This window comes from Vigna unguiculata, chromosome 10, assembly GCF_004118075.2.
Source record: "Vigna unguiculata cultivar IT97K-499-35 chromosome 10, ASM411807v1, whole genome shotgun sequence".
Classification (NCBI taxonomy): Eukaryota; Viridiplantae; Streptophyta; class Magnoliopsida; order Fabales; family Fabaceae; genus Vigna; species Vigna unguiculata.
In genome coordinates, this window is record NC_040288.1 from 31,939,275 (window position 1) to 31,959,365 (window position 20,091).

Consider the following 20,091-nt stretch of genomic DNA (forward strand, 5'->3'; position numbering starts at 1 on the left):
ATTGTGTAAATGGTACATATTAAAACTTGATATTTAATTAAGTTTATTCAATAATTTTATGCTCCGTAATTTTGAGATTACATGCGATTTTTACAGGACCAAGAAGAGCAGGAAAATAAAGTAGATTGATCTATGATTATTTTAAGTCTTTAATTTAATTTTATAAATATTTTATTTCTTTTTAATCCAATTAAACTTTATATCTATCATAAATATTTAATTAGTAAAATAAAAAAATAAACACCTACATATCTATCTATCTATATATATATAAAATTGCGAAATTTGTAAAATATATAAGATAAAAACAATTTTAAAAAATTACGGATAAAATTATTTAAAGAAACAAAAACTGAAATTTATAAGATAAGAAATAGTTTTTTTCACTTTAGTATAAAAGGTCTAACCCGCTTCACTTGAAACAACGAAACCACACAGTAACTGGGGAATGAAACCAATGAACAATGAACAATGAAACGACTCGCGCAGGGAAGAAGAGTAAGGAACAGTTCTGTTGTATTTCTCACGAATTCTTTCGAACAGCGTACGCAAACCCTAACAAAATCGCAGTGATTCACGCTACCGGCGGGGCGCACCTTTGCCGGGAGTTTCGCCGCGAAAATTCTGCCACCACCGACTTCAACGGCGACATTGCCACCCTCTTAGAGAAGCACGTCGAGTCCATATCTCCGCCATTTTACGACGGGGACCGGTGCTTCACTTACTCTCATGTCTTGGATGCGGTTCGTTCCCTCAGCTCACGCCTCCGCTCTATCCTGCTTGGTGGGGATGACCCACACTTGATCACTGCACAATCTCCAGGTTAGTTATTCACTCGACGATGGAATGTTTTGGTACTTAGATTGTAAGCTAGTGTGTATAAACTTGTGAAGGAACACTTAAACAGAGAAAAATAAAACGAGTTAAAATTAGTTTATGCATATAAGTTTTTTTGGTAAAGTTCTCTCATATTAGCCCATTCAGTTTTCTTCTTCTAGAATTGTTTATGGAGGAATTTATTCGAACATAGTGCTTCACTTAAGGGAAAAGGGTATTTAAAAACCGCCCTTGGCAACAAAGACCTAGCACCTAATCAACGTGAGACTTTCGGTAGGGTTGCAACGGTTAGATAGGTAGTCAGTCAGTCAGTTTTCAGTTCCAAAAGCAAGCTACTTGCTTGTAAATGGCAGCATTGAGTGAACTTGTCGTGTGAGTTTTTCTTGTGCTGTTTGATGTGTTTGGTTCCATGAAATTGAAGGGAGAGTAAGGGAGTAGGTTATTTTTCATTTTTAAAATTGTGAAAATTATGAAAATGTTTATAAAAGTGAACAACGCAGCAACATAACGTTGCTTGGAGTAGAACTGGACTCGAGTTTCTTATTCAAGGTATTGTGTTTTAGTTTTTGCAAATGGAAAAATGTGGTTGGATGGGAAAACTCTGCCTAAGGTGGCCAATCAGGTCTTATAATCAAAATTAGTTATCGGCAAAATCAGTTATATTTCACGCCTACTACATGGTAACAAAAAAGTGAATAAGGAATTATTGATGGTTAGTCCAGGTTAAGAAAATGTGTGATTCCACTTCCAAATGTCTGTATTTTAAAAGATTTTACATATGCCTGAATGTGGAAAAGTTTGTGGTTGCATCCTGTATTCTGCTGCAGGTAGCAATGGTGTCAACCGTGAAAAGAGAACTGTACAGAAACCTGAGTCCTTGGAAACTGTCATGCCCAGTGAAGAGGCGTTGGCTGAATCAAGTGAAGAGTATAGGCCAAAGATAGTGGGGATTTATATGCCTCCTTCTGTTGAATATATTGTAGCTGTCCTTTCGGTACTTAGGTGTGGGGAAGCCTTCCTGCCTCTGGATCCGTTTTGGCCAAATGAAAGGATATTGTTTGTTGCCTCTTCTTCAAATGTTGATCTCATTATAGGATCCCAATCTTCTTTTGGTAAAAGAAATTTGGAGAAGCTTGATGAATCACATTGGCTGGTAAAGTCAAGTAGTTGTCCCGTTTTGAATTACTCCATTGACCAAAAACTACTAGATTGTAGTGGTCCAACAAATTTAGCATGGCCATGTGCCAATGAAAAACAAAGATCATTCTGCTATGTGTTGTACACATCTGGATCAACTGGAAAACCCAAGGGAGTGTGTGGCACCGAACAAGGTAACTTACTATAGTGGTTTCTTGTAGCTGTTATTATTGCATATAAAAGCAATATTTTCTATCTAAAATGTTACATTATTTCTTATCCTTGTTACACATGAGAAGAAGCATGTATTATTAACATCACTTGATTGTTTCCAAATCTCTTCGATGTTTTGGCTGTTTACACTATGCATAATGTATTATTGTTGCAAATTTCACATTGACTAGAAATACGGTTATATTATAGTATATGTTGGGTTCTTCAAACGAATATACTTGGGAGAGTTAGTACCCAACCTGAGATATGTGGATATGATAAATCATGAGGTATGAACCAACCCATACATTATATTGACACCATCATTAACCCAAAATCATAAGACAATGAGTTTGTGAGTTTTTCTTCTAATATATTCCTATCTTACGTATCTTCACTCAGGGTGGGACTACCGACTCCATACTTGAATTCCTCACAATCTTCCTGTCAAGTGTGAGTCTCCTCCACTCATTGCAAACTCCCATTCCACCTCAAAAGTGTTCTAGCCATATGTCCTCTACTTGTATAACACCTTCCACAGACAACGCCAATTGTAGTTGGGTTCACAACAGTAACAAAGCAAGATACACAAAAATAAGATTGAAAGAAAACACTCTATTATCATTGGAAGGTATCACAATACATCATACTTTCTATGCCCATAACGGTTTCTACATATAAAACCTAAGCTAAGGGAATAACTTAAAACCATTCAATGAAAAACTATTAAGATAGTTACAACATAACTCACTAGACAGTCTAATTAGTCTCAACATTACGTCTCTAGTAGATAGTCTTCTATTCCCTTCCAATCAGACAGTTTAAACGTATGATTGAGCTCTCTAACATATCATCTGTTGAACATGATTTAGAGCCACTAATTACATAATAATTTTAAAATAAAAATATATAGTTGTTTTGGTTTAGGGATATATTTTTTGTTTTTTGTTTAGATTGAAGGAATGTAATATAGAACAAATAGGCAATAAACAATAACAACTTTACAAAATATGCTTATATATATGAACTTTCATTTTTTAAATTTTTATTAAAGAGGTAGCAATCATTTTTAAAGTTTTATTAAAGAGGTAGCAAAGGAAAATGATTTCAAGTGATATTCAATTCTTTTATTCCTGTTATTGTTCATGAATAAAACTTGACTAAATGCATTTTATCTTTTCTTTTTCCTTGTTATTAAGGTATTTTTCTTTCCTTTATAGGTCATTTTTTTCATTCTTTCCTACTTTTTTTTTCTTTTGTAATATTTATTTATTTTTTCACATATATAGTGTTCTATTTGTTATGACTTGGTGACTAATAAGAATGCCAACAACGATATCAAATTCTTCTAGTTCTAACTCAAAAATTGTAAGTTTATTTCATAAGTTGTTCAACAAGTTGATTATGCTCCTTTATAGACTTATCTCGATTTATTAGACAATGGAACAAAAGAAGGGGGAAATAATTGATGGTCTTGTTATTTTTGTTAAAAAACTTTTCGAAGTTCTTAATCTAGAGTAAAAGCCATTTATTGAAAATTTATGAGATTGGGATTAGTGTGGGCTCAAATGTCAATGAAAAATATTTGAGGAATTGAAATCAGTTGTTGAATTGGTAGAAAATAGGGTAAAACTTAAGTACGTTTTCTTAGCCACTAAAGATAAACATGATAATAGTTTATTAAAAGGGAGGAATAGTGATCCTTTAGAGATAACATTCAACATAGAAGATAGAAACAATCTCAAAGCTTTCATAGCTAAAATATTTTATTCTTATGGGTGTTCTGATACCCTTTCAAGAAGCCCCTATTATGTGAATTCATATTTGTTTGGTACAAATCATATCCATAGTGGCTTTATTTGTCTAGGTACAATGCATTGACGACAATTCTATTCCAACAAGAGAAAACACAAGTTGAGAGGTTACTTAAACTAATTAAATAAGCTTCGAACAGAAAAAGGGTTAGCATAGTCTTTGATAGATGGATGACTTCCTAAAGAAGACCTTTAATTAATTTTGTGCCTACTAGTGAGGGGTTCCTATTTTTGTTTTTAAAAGTTGTTGATGCTACTGATGAAATAAAAAATAAACATTACATAGCTACAAAATGACTAAAGTTATTAAAGAAGTAGGAGAAGAAAATTTGTGCAAGTTATATCAGATAATGCTTCTTTGTGCAAATGGAATATCGTTGAAGTTTGATTTCCGAAATTTCTTTTGACACCTTGTGGTGTTGTTCAAACATTTAAATCTTGCCTTGAATATCGTTGATGTCATTTGTGGTGAGTATAGTTGGATTACAAAAATTGCTAATGATGTTTCTTATGTTAAGAACTCTATCGTAAACCACTTCCTGATAGATTAAGATACACATTTTGAATATGCTATAGTGATGATGTTCATTGCAATCCATTAGCAAACAACTTCGAATGTGAGAAATGGTTGAAAATGGTCAATCTCATGGAGATGCAAAATGTGCATCATAATTTGTCATGGAGTTTTTCATGATAAAGTTCCTAATATAAGAAACATCATCAACAATTTTTGTAACCCAATTACATTCCCCGTAAACGGCATCATTTCATTTTGTATTCTTTGTTGCACATATGTTCTTCAAGGTAAGATTAATAATGTGCACAACACAAGGTATCCAAAAAACTTAAGGAAATGAAACTTCAATCTTTGCACATAGGAGCATTATTTGATATAACTTTTACAAAATTTTCTTCTTCTACTTTTTTAATAACTTCAATCATTTTGTAAACTATGTAATGCTTATTTTTATTTTATATGAAGCATTAATAACTCTTGAAAAAATAGGAACCCCTTCACTAGTGGCCATAAAATTAAATAAAGGTCTTCCTTGGGAATCCGTTCATCTATCAAAGTCTATGTTAACCCCTTTTTCCTTCCAAGTTGATTTAATTGGTTTAGTAACCTCTCATATGTGCTTTCTCTTGTTGTATTAGAGTTGTCCTTAATGCATTATATCCGGGAGGATTAAAACCATTGATATTATGATTTGCAACAAACAAATAAGAATTCACATAATAGGAGTTTCTTTCAAGGTTAAAAGGCAACCCAAGCATTCTACTTAAGAGCTTTGAGATGGTCTTTTTCTTCTATGTTGAATGCCCCTCTAAATGACCACCATTCCTCCTTTTTAATGAATTATTCTCGTGATTATCTTCACTGGGTAAGGGAAGATGCTTTGGTTCACTCTATTTTCCACCAATTGAACAATCGTTCAACTTAATATTCTTCATTGACTTTTTGAGCACTCATTAATTTTGTTCCATAAATTTTCAATAAATGAGGTCTCAATCTAGAGTAAGAAATTTAAAAAAAAAAATTGACAAAAATAGCAATACCATCTCTTGATTCACCTTCCTAGTATTCCTTTGTATAATAATCCGATAAAGTTTAGGAAGGAACATAATCAACTTGTTAAGCATCTTTTGAAATAAACTAAACTAGGAAATTTTTGAGTTAGAACTAGAAGAATTTGGTATTGTTGTTGATATTTTTTTGACTCACAAAGTCATATATAAAATATTACATTTGTTTAGAAATCAAGAATAGAAAGAAAAAAAATAGTAGGAAAGAATGAAAAAAAGTCTATAAAGGTAAGAAGAATACCTTGAGAAGAAGATATAAAATGCACTTGGTCAAGCACTTTCTAGTAAAGAATTGAATGTCACTTTAAATAATTTTTCTTTGCTACAACTTTAATAAAAAGTCTGAAGTGATAATTGACATATATAAGCATATTGGTTAAGGTTATCTCTTATCTGGATATTTGTTCTATATTATATTCTCTCAATCTAAACCAAATCAAAAATTATATTCTCAAAACCAGAACAACTATACATTTTTATTTTAAATTATCATGTATTTTGAAATGAAATGCTTAACTAGTTGAATTTTTTTCTGTTATGCGTTTTTTAATTTTTTATAATTTCTTTAATATTATAGATTTTAATTAATGTTTTGTTGTGATGCATATACTTGAGATTGAGACTGAAAATATATGAGTAGTGGGCTTATGGGACCACTCTCACTTTCTTCTATTTATAATAAAAACTTATCCAAGTACATGGAAGACTAAGAGACTCCATTAGGACCCTAGGTGCATAATTAGATACAGCAGTGGAGGTTTCCCACACTCTACACCCTATACATAGGGTTAATGATACAAAATAGAAGTAATAATTCTAACACATATGAATGTTTATTTTTATACTTTTTAAGATTTTTTAAACTGTTATAGTATTTTATTTGTTGCTAATAATATTTTAAAATTCAGTTTATAACCTATTTAAAACTATTTCTATTTACTGCTATTATTATTTTAAAATTTGTCAGATGCAAAAAACTAGAAGCCTTAAAAAACAAAAGAAAACAGAAATCGATTTTATAGTGTGATTGTTTTATATATTAGTGGAATCTTATATCTGAGTCTAGTTTTGGTGAAAGGGGTACTGTGGATATTGGGGCATGTTGTTGAGTTCAACATGGGCTATAAAGACTTCTATTGGATCAAGGTCTAACCCAAAGGATGGTGCACATTTATACAATAGGATTATTAGTTGTACACCTATAAGCAAAAGTGTTAACTTCTAAGGAATCTTTCTACATATATTAAGCACTTCTTTTTATAATTGTCAGGGTATGACACTTTACATATAAGTACTTTAAGCTTATCTAAACGTATTTGTGTCATATATGTCCTCAACATGAATACGTGGGCTTGCTGAATGTATTGGTGCATTACATACTGAGGTAGACCTAGAACGGTAGTTTTGACCATCTACTTTGTCAAAAGTTATAGTATGAGTCCATGAAGAAGAGGAGATATCCCTTAATGCAACAAAGAAAAAACAGATGGCAACCCTACGGTTGTGAAAGAGAGAAACTATGACCAACCTAGATGACTTGCCAAATGATACCAAAATAAAGAATAGAGGGTCAAAATGAGCTCAGAAGACTTTGGCGAGTCGATCTATGGTGGTCTAAAAGGCTTTTCACTATTGGAATGATGTGCATTAGATGTACTCACCTAGGTCAGTCAAGACATTGATAGTGTGTCAACCAGAATATGGATGCACAGCCATTGAGGTTTGGTCATGCTCCTCGAGGTGCCTGACCCAAGTGTCGGAGGTCGGACAAAACCATGGACGTAACTGGATGGCAATTTCTTTGATGTATAGAGATAGTCAGATAGGGGGTCGACATGCTCTAATACCAATTTGAGAAAAATACAAAAGAATAAGTTGTCTTAAATAAGATCTATTTAAGACAACTTGTTCTAACAATATTTTTTTATGTATATTATATATATTGTAATTGTAGTATATTACAATTGTTTTACTTTTATATTCTTACCAGGTCTTTCTAATCGCTTTTCATGGATGCAAGGAATGTATCCTCTGAATGGACAGGAACTGTTGTTGTTTAAGTCATCAGTTAGCTTCATTGATCACCTACAAGAATTTCTCAGTGGTATTTTGACTGCTTGTGTATTGGTTATTCCTCCTTTCAACGAGCTAAAAGAAAATTTGTATTCTATTATAGATTTCCTGCAGGTATGGTAGTTCTGATTGTGCCTTTCTGATTTATGTATTGCCAATATTATCCAACAATATTACAAATTTATATTTTAAATATCACATGTTTGGAAAACATTCTGTATTCTATTTTTTTCTGTCACAGTATCAGTTGGTACTTAGTAATAAAATTATATTTCTTTGAATTCCTTACTTTGCCTGTTATATTAATTGCTTCTGCAGGCATATTTTATTAATAGGCTCACGGCTGTTCCATCACTAATGAAGACTATTCTTCCTGGATTGAAAACCAATGCTAACATGGCGGTTGAAAATTCACTGAAATTGCTTGTGCTTAGTGGTGAAACTTTTTCTTTGACCTTGTGGGAGATTCTTTCAACTATATTACCGAAGACATCAATCTTGAATTTATATGGAAGCACTGAGGTTAGAGAAGAAGGTTATCTTGTACATTATATTCTGTTTCAACAATGTTCATAATTTAAATTTGCTGTCTGGTTCATTATGACATTCTTTCCCCATCAATTTAATATAGCATTGTTTTATTTGATGCCTCAAGGTAATTTCAAATTTTTCCTGGCTGCTGTCTTGTTTTAGTGTTGCTTTGTTCCTGCTATTTAATGCTTATCTAGCCATGCATGTTGGATATTATAGACTAAGGTAATTAATTGGAAAGGAGTTGACACGGTGCTTGTCGAATTGCACTTTTCTAGTGTTTTGTATAATTATCATTGGCTAATGCATTTATGTTTCTTTCCATTTTTTTAACTAAGGTCTCTGGTGACTGTACATATTTTGATTGCAAGAGAATGCCATTGATTTTTAAGGAAGAAAGGCTAACCAGTGTTCCAATAGGTTTACCCATTCCTAACTGTGATGTGATTCTTCTTAGTGAAAATGGTGCATCAAATGAGGGAGAGCTATATGTTGGTGGTCATTGCATCTTTAGGGGTTACTACAATGAATTTAAGGAAATGTCTTATGCATTTGCAAAGTTGCTTCCACGTTACAGTTGTGGTGATTTTGTTAAAGGATGCCAAGATCAATTATACTTTAGAACAGGTGATTTAGTCAAACAGTTGCCTAGTGGTGACTTTGTATTTTTGGGAAGAAAAGATCGCATTGTAAAAATCAACGGACAGCGAATTGCCCTAGAAGAGGTTGAAGATTTGTTAAGAAAGCATCCACATATAAACGATGCTGCTGTAGTTTGTCGAAATAATAAAGCAGAACTTATGCTTGTTGAAGCCTTTATCATACTGAAGAAAAAAGAAAGCTTGGGTGAATCATTAGTACCTGCAATCAGAAGTTGGATGATGAACAAACTTCCTTCTGTTGTACTTCCCAATCGTTTCTTCTTCATAGAATCATTCCCCCTGTCTTCTAGTGGTAAGGTTAATTATGAGTTATTGGTTGGCTCAGAATTATTGACAAAGAATGTCAAAGATGAAGTTGGTAACATTGATTGCGGCAATCTTTTGCAACTTATTAAAAAGGTATGATTTCATTATTTTATAATGACATTATCATTTGTCTCGACACAAATCACATTTTCTTAGTGGACCATGTTGTACTGAACTTTATTGTAAACTCAATAGTCATAGTTGGTCTTGAACCATGGTGTAAGCTGTAAAGTATTTGACATTTACATTGTTTTAATTGAATTAGGAAGGAATATTTTATAAGTCATCTTGTTCAGTTTTTTTTTTTTTCTTGAATGTTTATTTTATTAAATACACATCTATGATTGGTTATTTTCCTTTAGCTTTTTTTGTTTGAAGAATTCTTCACTCCTGTTCTCTCTAATAAAATTTTCTGAGGAAAGTGCCTTTTCTGAATATACATTTCTTTCCATTTTGGGATCTATATGGTGAGGACAAATGATGAATGAGTTTATGAACCTTTGGTATACATGCAACTTCTTGACCCTAAACTATTCATGCAATAACTTTGAGTCCTCTAAAGCATGTTTCCTTCTGGAAATTTCTTCAATTATTATTGCTCAATTAAAGTCTTTTACTAAGATTATGGATTCTGATTTTGGTAATTGCTTTAACAGGCATTTCATGATGCTTTGATGATTGAAAAGGTTTGTGATGTTGATGATGATTTCTTTATGATGGGCGGTAACTCTCTTTCTGCTGCACATGTTGCTTACAGTTTGGGGATTGACATGAGATTTCTTTACTACTATCCAAGTGCTCTTAAGCTTTGCATGGCTCTTCTCCAAAAAAAAGGATCTTGCACTTTGCATAACAGTCTGGACTGTTGTTTGCAAATAAACACAGACAGACAAGATAACCATATTTCTACTAATCATACTGAAAATTCTAGTCCTCTTGAGTCTAGGATGACATCCAAAGATAACAATGATGGTCCTATTCCTTCTAAACGTTTAAAGAGGGGTTTGACCAATGTTACATCATGGGATGATGAATCACTCCCATGGTATTCCCCTTCACTATTATCATTCTCATTGAACCGATGCAACAAGGTGTTGCATAAAGGACAGCTGCAAGTAATTGATATGCACCAAAATACTTGGTTTGCAGACATTCCAAGAGGCAACAGAGGTCACATGAAAGACTTTTGGAAAGTTTACATGGAATCTTGTGTCGATGCTTCACCGATGCTTGTGTTTAAAGGCACACACATTTATTTGTTCATTGGATCTCACTCTCATAAATTTCTCTGCATAAATGCTAGAAGGTAATTATGTAGCTTCATGTTTCTCTTATTATTGAACTAAAATTGATCAAAGTTGTGTTTGCTTTTTCATTTTTTAGTTTAATCTCCAGGTTCTAACGAAATTTTGCATACCAGCAATAACTCATTTTCTCATCTAATATTTGACAAATTTTTCATTTGGCATCATGATCATTTCCTGTACACTCAAATACTTTTTGTATAGATTGATGAATGATGTGGACCTGATTGAATTTGAGGTCCTAGTGGGCTAGGAAGCATTTGTTGAACGATTTGAGGTGACTACTATAATGAGTGTATCTGATAAAAAGTAATTTATCCTGCATCAGAAATTTTGCATTAATTATGTATTAGAATCTCCGTGATTGTAGCTATTCACTGAAAATAACTAATGACAGTTATTATTTCTCAAAGTAGGGTACGTGGTTAGGCAATTATATTTTTATTTTATGTTTGTTTGTTGACTGAGAACACTCCTTTTAGGAGATTTTTGTTTTGGAGAACATGTGTGTTGCTGCACTTTGGGTTATTTGTATTCAAGTTTATATTTTACTGGTTTATCGATTGGGCATGTCTCAAGTCACAACTAAAACAACTACAATCTTGATGATATAGCTTTTGTAACAAGCATCAATATGACAGAACAAAATTGATATATTATATGTTTTCTTTCTACAGTATCCTAGAACATTGGAAATTTTGACTATTACTCTCTAAAATTTAATTTGCACAATGTGGCAGTGTTATGCGTGAATTGGCAAGAATACAGGAAACACCAGCACCACTATAGTATAGTACCTTGTTTGGCACATTTCAAATACAACACTTCTCAGAAATGCCTTTGATACGACCTGTGCTCCTCAACCATGTCATAATTAGAAAATAATTCTTTTCAGCTTAGACACTTCTTTGACACAACTTGAACACAAGTGAAGAGAGTGAGTTGACTAAACACTTTATGTGCACTGCTATCATGTAGAAATAATAAGAAATTAAAAGAAAAAAAAATTATACTATAAACATTGTGAGGCTCATAATTTGTTTTCATATGAATTAACTGGTTGTTGTAACTATTAAGAGATATGTTTCTTAAAATTTTGTTAAGGTCATTGTTATAGAAAACCTGTAGAACTTTGCAAATTTGTTTTTATAGGGAGTTTTGTAGGTGTTAACTCTTATTTGAAATTTTTTTCTAGCTTAAAGCCCAAAATTTCAAGCCAATTTTTTCTCTTCAAAGCCCAGCTATTTAATAAAATTCACTCCCATTGCTTAGAAACATCCCTTAACCCGCACAACCCATTGCCTATTGTCTAAAACCACACCAGTTCTTGAATTATCTGTACATTTTAGATTTATCATGTTCTTCAATTGTCGCTGATTTTCTTGGTAGCATATAAAAAGAGGGTTAACAATGTAAGTGCCTTCAGGTATAGCAGTGGCATCCACTATTGATGCTAGAACTATATTTTGGTTTCTATTTCTTTTCTAGCACTACCGAAGCTTGTACCTAATCAATGTTTTAGTGGTTCTGTCCAGTGGGAGATCAAACTAGAAGGGCGCATTGAAAGTACAGCAGCAATTGTTTCTGATTTTTCCCAGGTTGATTTTCCTTTGTTGTTAATATGAAGTTACATTAGTTATAAGATTATACCCATCTGTTCTAACATGTGACATTTCTCTAGGTTGTTGTTGGTTGTTACAATGGAAAAATATATTTTCTTGATTTTTTGAATGGACACATCTGTTGGATTTTCCAAACTTCTGGTGAGGTATCTTCTTCTAATGCTCAAATTTCTATCCTTTCTTGTTTGTGGTTATGGTGTCTTTCTTTTATGAAATCTCTTTTTCTTTTTTAATCACAATAGAAGAGATTACTAATATGTTAAGGAGGCTTCAGTCTTAGAAACATCTGACACTTTGACACTTGGAGTGTTAGTGTCCATGCTTCATTACTTGTTTTAGATGTGGTAAAGTCATTTATACCACTCACCTAACAGCATAAACATTACTAAAGCCTCCTTGTGACCCCATTTTTTTTTAAATAAAACTGAATTTCTCAGCATAGTAAAAGTAGGTCATCAATTTCCATGTCTCCTTAGGGATCTTGTGAGATGGGGTGTCTTAGAGATGCAAGCCATTTATGTAAATGCTAGTTTGTTCATGATGAAGACAACAATGTTTGGATTGCTAAATTTTGGGTATCCAGTTAAAACCTTTCACTTTGATCAGACAAAGTCTTGAGTGAAATAACCAGATAATATTTGATTCTTCAAAATTTTCATTCTGGGAGTATTTGTGTGGAAAAAAAATATGACTGAGTTTCTTCATTTCTTTAGATAAGTTGATGTATTATTTTGTTAACAAGCAGAATATTAACAGATTGTGTTCATGGATTTATATGGATGTTCTGCTCGTGTCTGTTTCAAGGGAATTCCATTTCTGATCTGATAAGACACAACAGCATTGTGGCATTTTTTCCTTTTTAATTTTTTATTTTATTTTAGAGGATGTGATGTTGCTATTTGACTTCATTGTTCATACAGAGGAATAAGTCTATTGTTATTCTTTGTTTGTCATTTGACTTCATATAGTCCCCTGCCCCCCTCTTTTCTCTTCTTTTGTGGTCAATCTCTTATTATGTTTTTGAACTCTTGAAGGTAAAATCACAGCCGGTTGTAGACAAACGCAGACAATTGATCTGGTATTTTGTTTTCTGTTCTTGCTTCTCCTTATATAGTGTTATTATACATATTCTCCAGTGTGCAATAGCCACTCACAAGTCATAGCTACCCAAATGATTGATTGCGTGCCCAGTCATTTTCCCTGTCTTCTCTTATATACAACTCAGACTCGGTACTTCCCACAATTATTGTCATGTATGCAAATTTGTTATATAGTCTGTAATCTCTCTTTTAGAACCCTTGTAGGTGGGCTGAATGTGCAATATACTTCCTTTAGAGGATTGCTGCTGGTTTGTACAAACCAATCTTCGAAAATACTATTTTTGGCATTTTGTTTGATGAGGAGAAGAATGAAAGAGACTAAAATTCAGGAGTTGTTATAGGTTGATAAATTTGTTTTTAGTTTGGCCTCTTAGTTTTATTTTGTTGGAGATTCTATACCGAGTAGATATGACTAAATAATAATGTATATGTGAGCAAGCTAGTTCTATGAGATTGAATTAAGCTTAAAATTCCACTTTCTAAAATAATATCAAAGGCTATCTTAATGAGAGGTTTAGTAGGCCTATCTGTTACTTGCTATCAGGTCCACTATTGGACCATTCACAAATAACTAATCCCACTTTAGAGATGTCTAGTCCTCAAGCGTGATGGGGTTGAGTGGGAATGGGAAATGTCCAGTCCTCATATGTGAGGGGATGTGGTGGATAATGCACATCGATTAGAGATACTAGATGACTTTTACTGAGATATATTAAATCCTTTGTCAATTTCCATCCCATCCGAGTTGTTTTTATAAGAAATTTACAACCTACATATTTACATTCAAACATGTCTTTTTTATTTTCAACTAAAATCTAATATACTGCGGTGATTATCTGATGACCAAATTCTATCCACACGGAAAAAAATTGACACACCTTTAGGACAACACAAATTGTCAAACCTAGAAAATCATAAGGGTGGAAGGATTCTCTATAAACATATGAAAATTAAGGATTTTGATGTATGGTTTAAGATTTCATTCAAGACTCTCAGTTGTTGAGTTTCCTCGCTGTGGGAATAAATTCCCTGCCTAATGTGCTTCCCTTTGATGCCCTCTACACATTGCTGTTTGAAAGTGTTTTCATTTCTAATTAATAAACTGAATGGGGTTTTCTTTGCTATTTTTTTTTTCATGTTCTTGTTTCTTGACTTTTCTATTTAGAAGAAATCATATACTGTCTCTTGTAATACTTTTCTTCCCCCTTTAATAATTTTTTTCTGATAATATAATTCATAAAATTAGTAATCCGCCTAATAAGTACATGTTGGTGACCATATTTACAATCTTAACACCATCACACACAAAAATGTTAACTATTAGACTAGAAGCAAGGGTGGAACTTCTCCCTGTAGAGTTCATGTTCAAAGAATCTATTAGTGTGTCAGAAGGCTCTCATACATGTTGAAAAGGTATGTAACATGTAGCTTGATTGGAAATTATTTAAGTTTCCAGCATGCTTTGATGTTTATATAGGTGTGGCTCACATGATCGTAACTTATATGCTCTTGATTACAAAAAGCATTGCTGTGTGTTCAAGCTACCATGTGGAGGCAGTATATATGGGTCACCTGCAATTGATGAGGTGAGTTTCCCTTGTAAATGAAATAATACATACATATTGTTTAATTAAATATTACTATTGAGTTCTTACTAATTTTTGTGAAGGCTCGTGACTTGCTTTATGTGGCGTCCACTGGTGGTCGTATCACAGCTATATCAATATCGGTATGTGAATTTATAAATCCATTAAATACATGTACATGTATTTCGTTATCGGAGCTTCAATTCTGTATTTATATGCACTGCTTTGTTTCTGGATGTGCAAATTTCATCCTTTGGATTTAGTTTCTTATGGAAATATTTTGTAGAAATGGCCAATTCTTTCCATTTAGATTCAAAGGTGTCCATTTGATGGTAAATAAACTATGTAATCATAGAAGAATGAACCTAAAAAGAATAAAAGGAACAAGAGGAAGCAGAGAGTTTTATACTTAATGTTTTATCTTGCAAACTGACAATTATTGATGTCTCATAGAGGAAAGAACAAAGAGAAAAAGAAAAGAAGTATTATTTTTTTTCGTGATAGTATTAAATTAGCAGAATATAGAGGTCTTTTCAAGTGTCAACTAAAAGTACAGGCCAAATGAAGTCTACCAAAGCCTCTTTGCATACCTCTGACAGGATGACAAGGAGTTAGACAGTTACACTAATGTTAAACATTTGGAGTTATTATGATTTAGGATTTGTTGCCTGCCTGCTGTTCACAACTTGAGCCATTTCACACTCGATTCATGACAAATCTAGTATAAATAGGCACACATGTTTGCTTTTTCTTAGTTATTTTTCATGAAACTGCTTTTCTACCGACATCTTTGGTGATTGTTTGAATTGGCATGGACGTGAAAAAGGTATAAAAAGTAAATGATTGAAGTTGCTCAGTATTGACCCAAGAGATCAATCCTTGGTTTGAAGTTTGAGGATTAAGTGCATAAATCTGTTAGTGTTGCTGAATAATGAAGTTGCAAACATGTTCAAGTCAGAACTATTGGCATAAGTCATACTTAAATAATCCTTTTCTGAATTCAGGCTTCTCCTTTTACTATTTTGTGGCTAAATGAATTAGAAGTTCCTGTGTTTGGTTCTCTTGCAGTCGCCCACAATGGAACTGGTATGTATTGTTACATTGCCTTTTGATTATGTGTTATACGCCCTTCTAACTATTTATGTCCTGTATTTTTTCCTTATAGCAGTATTTTTTTTCCTGTTTCTTCTAGTGATATGTTGCTTGGTGGATGGTCATGTTTTTGCATTGAGTCCAAATGGCTCCATTGTTTGGAAGGTATGAAATATGGATCACGTTAGGGTTGCAATCCTTAACTCCCGGATGGAAGTAATTTTAACCTGATTTGTTCCTGAATTTTTCTCAGAAAACAACTGATGGTCCAATATTTGCTGGGTCATGCATACCTTCTGTTCTTCCTGATGAGGTAGATCTATCTCTTCATGGATTTTACGTAGTCATTTACTTAATTCTTTTCCAGTTGCCTCGTTACATCCTTTTTTCAAGATCACTAAAAGATTGTGAAAGTTTATGCTGCTTTCTGTTTAAAATACACTATAGTAATAACTAATGTGGAAATGTATTCACTCAGTTAGTTTACCTGTAGTGCATCCAAGTAAGTGATATTTGTATTTTTAAGAAAATTCCTCCATATTAATATACAAATATTAGAATTACAGGTGAAACATATTACCATCTCACTAAATAACCAACGAAAGATTTATTTGTATTAGTAATTGTTTTATTTATTCCACCTTAGGTGCTTGTATGCTCCAGAAGCGGTAGTGTATACTCATTCAAACTGGTGAGAACTGACAGATAACCTTGTTTCCTTTTTATTGCATTTTGGCGGGTGTTAATTGCTGAATATGTATCAGTTTATTGGTTGATTGCTATTAGAATTTTTTTTATCCATCCCCTTTCCCTTTCTGATAATACTCTCATTTATCGAGTTGTGTTTCATAGCTTGTAGCTTTGTTTGGTTAGGGGTGTGGAAAGTGGAGGATTGATTTGTAGTGTGATTTAAAAATATTATTTATTAATTTCCAATAATATTTATAAAACAGTTAAAGAAAAGTTTAATGAATATAATTGTTTTAAAAAAACAAATATTGAATATAGTGGTAAATTAGTAATTTATCTAACAATTCCCACAAATCCACCACTTTATTCTCTCTTTCAAAACTTTTCCTATCAATCATCATAAATCTTCACAAAACACGTAAATTAAATACACACAATCCTCACAAATCATCTCAGATCAATGGTCACAAATAGTCTAACATATTAATACGCCTTGTGTTTTCGGTAAATGAGGCGAAAAAATAACTTGAAATTTTGTACTGCTAACAACCGTTGTGCATTCTAGTCCCTCCTCAAAGTATTATACAATGCCTTAAATGTGCATGTTTAAAAAATGAATTTTTCAGTGTGTACTGGACATACATCTATTCTATACCTACCTACCACTTTAAAGCACTCATAAATTGTCCTAGAACGCAACTATTTTGAATTTGCATTTTCTTATTTTCAATAATATGCCAAACTTTGTAGAAGTTTTCTTGTGTAAGACTTGAAATAAGATGAATTTCTTCTACAAAAATGATATCAAATCATTGTCCCATATAAGAATGTGTTATATTGTGTTGGTCCAAATTTCAGGGTTCACTAAGCATATGGTTCTGGTTTAGATTCTAAGATTTATGCTTACCGAAAAAATATAATTGGGAGGTGTCCTTTCACGTATGACCACATACTGAAGAAATTATTCTCACTTATTGTGTTAATGGGTATTCTGGGAGAAAGTAAGTATGTGCAGTGTTCAAAATGAATTGTTTAGATTAATATTTATTTTGTTCCATATGTTGGATTATCATCAGGAGGAGGGGGACCTACTATGGGAATACAATGTTGGACATCCAATTACAGCATCTGCTTATGTCGACGAGCACTTGCTGCTGGAGTCTGATGCTTCCAATTCCTCGGACAGGTTAACTTGGTCTTCTTAGGGTCAATTTTGATAAACTTGTACATAAGTACTTTCAGGAGAAGAAAATAATAAGAAGAATTTCATAAGTTAAAATTAATTTAAATGCAAGTAAACTAACACAAGAAAACTTGTATCATTTTTTCATAAAAAAGTTAAGTACTTATGAAAAAATTGACTCGAAGACATCTTTAAACTAGAAGAGAAAGTGTGCTATACCATACCAGCTATCAACTTCAATCTTATATTTACAAACTTTTTCAGGTTAATTTGCATTTGTTCCAGTTCTGGAGGCATACACCTTCTTCGAGTGAACATGAATACTAATTCCTCCAAAGATGCTTATCAACAAAGAAGCTATGTGGAAGAATTTGCAAGGCTAAACTTGGCAGGGGATATATTCTCTTCACCTTTAATGATTGGTGGTCGGATTTTTGTTGGTTGTCGAGATGACTACTTGCATTGTATTGCCCTTGAAATTCCAAAACAACATGAAACTTAAAAGTTTGTATATTTTAAATTTGGTGCACTGTGTAGGTGGATTGATTCTGTGTTTAAAGTCTGAAATGTATTCAAAAGTTTTAACCTAAGTTAGACGTGTTTAATCTACAGTTCTCTAGTGATAAAAATGAAAGAATAAATAAAAAAAGTTATTGAAGGCTGATTATGCTGGTATAAATACATTCAGCATAAGATTTTATTTCATGATCAATTTTCTTGCTTAATATAAGAATTTTGTTTACTTGACATCGCAGTGTATCAAATTGTTGCCATTTCAATATAGAAAAAAAATATTATAATAAAAAATATCATGTGTTTAGATGAAATATTTTAAAAATTGTAAGAGGATGAAATGTATTTATATATGTACAGTTTATTATAAAGAAGAGTCAACGTGTACATCAAAAATAACTTTATCCCAAAGCATGAATAAGAACTACGGCTAGACATCCCTAGCCACGAGTCAACTCCTGTCTAAGAGGGGAGTGTCTTCGCTTGGATCTTTCTCTACTCACACAATTAGTAGGTGATCATTGCAAAAGAGAACATACACAAGGAGAACAAACGCAGACAAGAAGGATAAACTAACTTAAATAATAGAAATCATACAGTTCATTTATGAATATCAAGCAAGTATTCTACATTCATCAGAATTATTTAAAACCACCACAACACAGCACAGACACATGACTCTAAACTCAATATCCGGATTATGTAAGCGACATTAGATCTCTTGGTGGCGTGCTCCTGTGACGGTCCCCAAACTTTGAGAGTTTGGGCTCAAGGGGTTATCACCTGACCACTCCCAGGGTAAGTCACCTTTGTGTCTAAGACAGATCAAGTTCAAAGACTAGGATCTCCTGCTACTCCTCACTACATAATCCATTATGCTCTATCTGAGCGTGAATGATTATTGGAGTTTCAGGATACCAACCAATCAAGAGTCCTCATGTCTTTACACACATTAACATACTCTTTTGAATTTCCTTTGAAATTCTAGTTCAACCACATCTCCTCATAATCCAAATTCATAAAATTCCACCACTCATGTTATTAGTAACAACAATCCAAGCATATAATATGCTAATTGCACATTTTCACATTCAAACATATAATTTCATCTATTAAAACAGAGAATTAAACACTCAACTACAGTGGTTCTCGCTCAAGCTAGAAGATCTAGCCCAGGCGAAAGACTATCTCGCTTAGGCGGGTCATTCTCGCCTAAGCGAGGCTCCAAACAGTGGGAAATTAAAAATCTGAGTGAATTCTCGCTCAGGCTAAGTTGTTTCGCTTATACGAGAGTGTCTCTCGTTCAAGCGAACCCAGCTCGCCTAGACGAGAACTCGCACAGGGACAGAGGTGAGTTTCTAGTGTTTTCGCTCATGCGAGAACTACTCGCTTAGGCGAAAACAACAGATTTCCAATCTGTTTTCACATGCAGAGCCATGAAATTTATACCAACAATCCCAATTCAGCACAAACAAGTGATCCAAACATCAAACAAACACAAATTCATGCAATCAAAGTCATCAGGGATAATTCTATACGAAATTTTAAGCAAAATAGTCAGTTTTCCTTACCTCTAGAAATCACCAATTAGCACGAATACTTTCAACAAGGGGGCACCTCAATTGCATAAAGGAACTGGAATGCATAAACTTAGAGTGAGAATAGGACCCTAATTCGATTTGGTAAGAATGGAGCTCCAAAATTTTGAAATTTGAAGAGAATTGGGGAAACTGAAGTTGACTTACATGGATGAGAAGGAAACTCAGTTGGGGGAAAGGTATCTGTTCTGGTCTCAGGTTTGCTTGCTGCAACAGAAATGGAGGATGGATCAGAATGGAAGCTCA

General features: G+C 33.1%; 1 protein-coding gene across 3 annotated transcripts; it reads left to right on the plus strand.

Annotated features, from left to right (window-relative positions):
• The first annotated feature begins 439 nt into the window (after nt 1-439).
• LOC114166697 (putative acyl-activating enzyme 19) lies at nt 440-18,363 on the plus strand. Of its 3 annotated transcripts, XM_028051468.1 has the most exons (17): nt 440-822; nt 1,665-2,168; nt 7,576-7,772; nt 7,977-8,180; nt 8,528-9,250; nt 9,814-10,463; nt 11,984-12,059; nt 12,143-12,229; nt 13,118-13,161; nt 14,661-14,769; nt 14,853-14,912; nt 15,774-15,855; nt 15,962-16,026; nt 16,115-16,174; nt 16,508-16,552; nt 17,628-17,737; nt 17,999-18,363. In XM_028051468.1, exons 1-17 carry the CDS (start codon nt 465-467, stop codon nt 18,234-18,236), a joined length of 3,612 nt encoding a protein of 1,203 aa, XP_027907269.1. In that variant the 5' UTR covers nt 440-464; the 3' UTR covers nt 18,237-18,363. The 3 variants fall into 3 exon arrangements, with proteins under 3 accessions (XP_027907269.1, XP_027907270.1, XP_027907271.1); XM_028051469.1 differs by lacking the exon at nt 16,508-16,552; XM_028051470.1 differs by lacking the exons at nt 8,528-9,250; nt 9,814-10,463 and having other exon boundaries at nt 11,997-12,059.
• The last annotated feature ends 1,728 nt before the right edge of the window (nt 18,364-20,091 follow it).

Bases quoted from the DNA above. Each gene is read 5' to 3' on its own strand.
- LOC114166697 (XM_028051468.1), top strand. From the start codon at position 465: ATGAACAATGAAACGACTCGCGCAGGGAAGAAGAGTAAGGAACAGTTC. The intron at 12,230-13,117 runs GTATCTTCTTCT...GAACTCTTGAAG, and splicing joins TTTTCCAAACTTCTGGTGAG to GTAAAATCACAGCCGGTTGT. The intron at 14,913-15,773 runs GTATGTGAATTT...TTCTGAATTCAG, and splicing joins TCACAGCTATATCAATATCG to GCTTCTCCTTTTACTATTTT.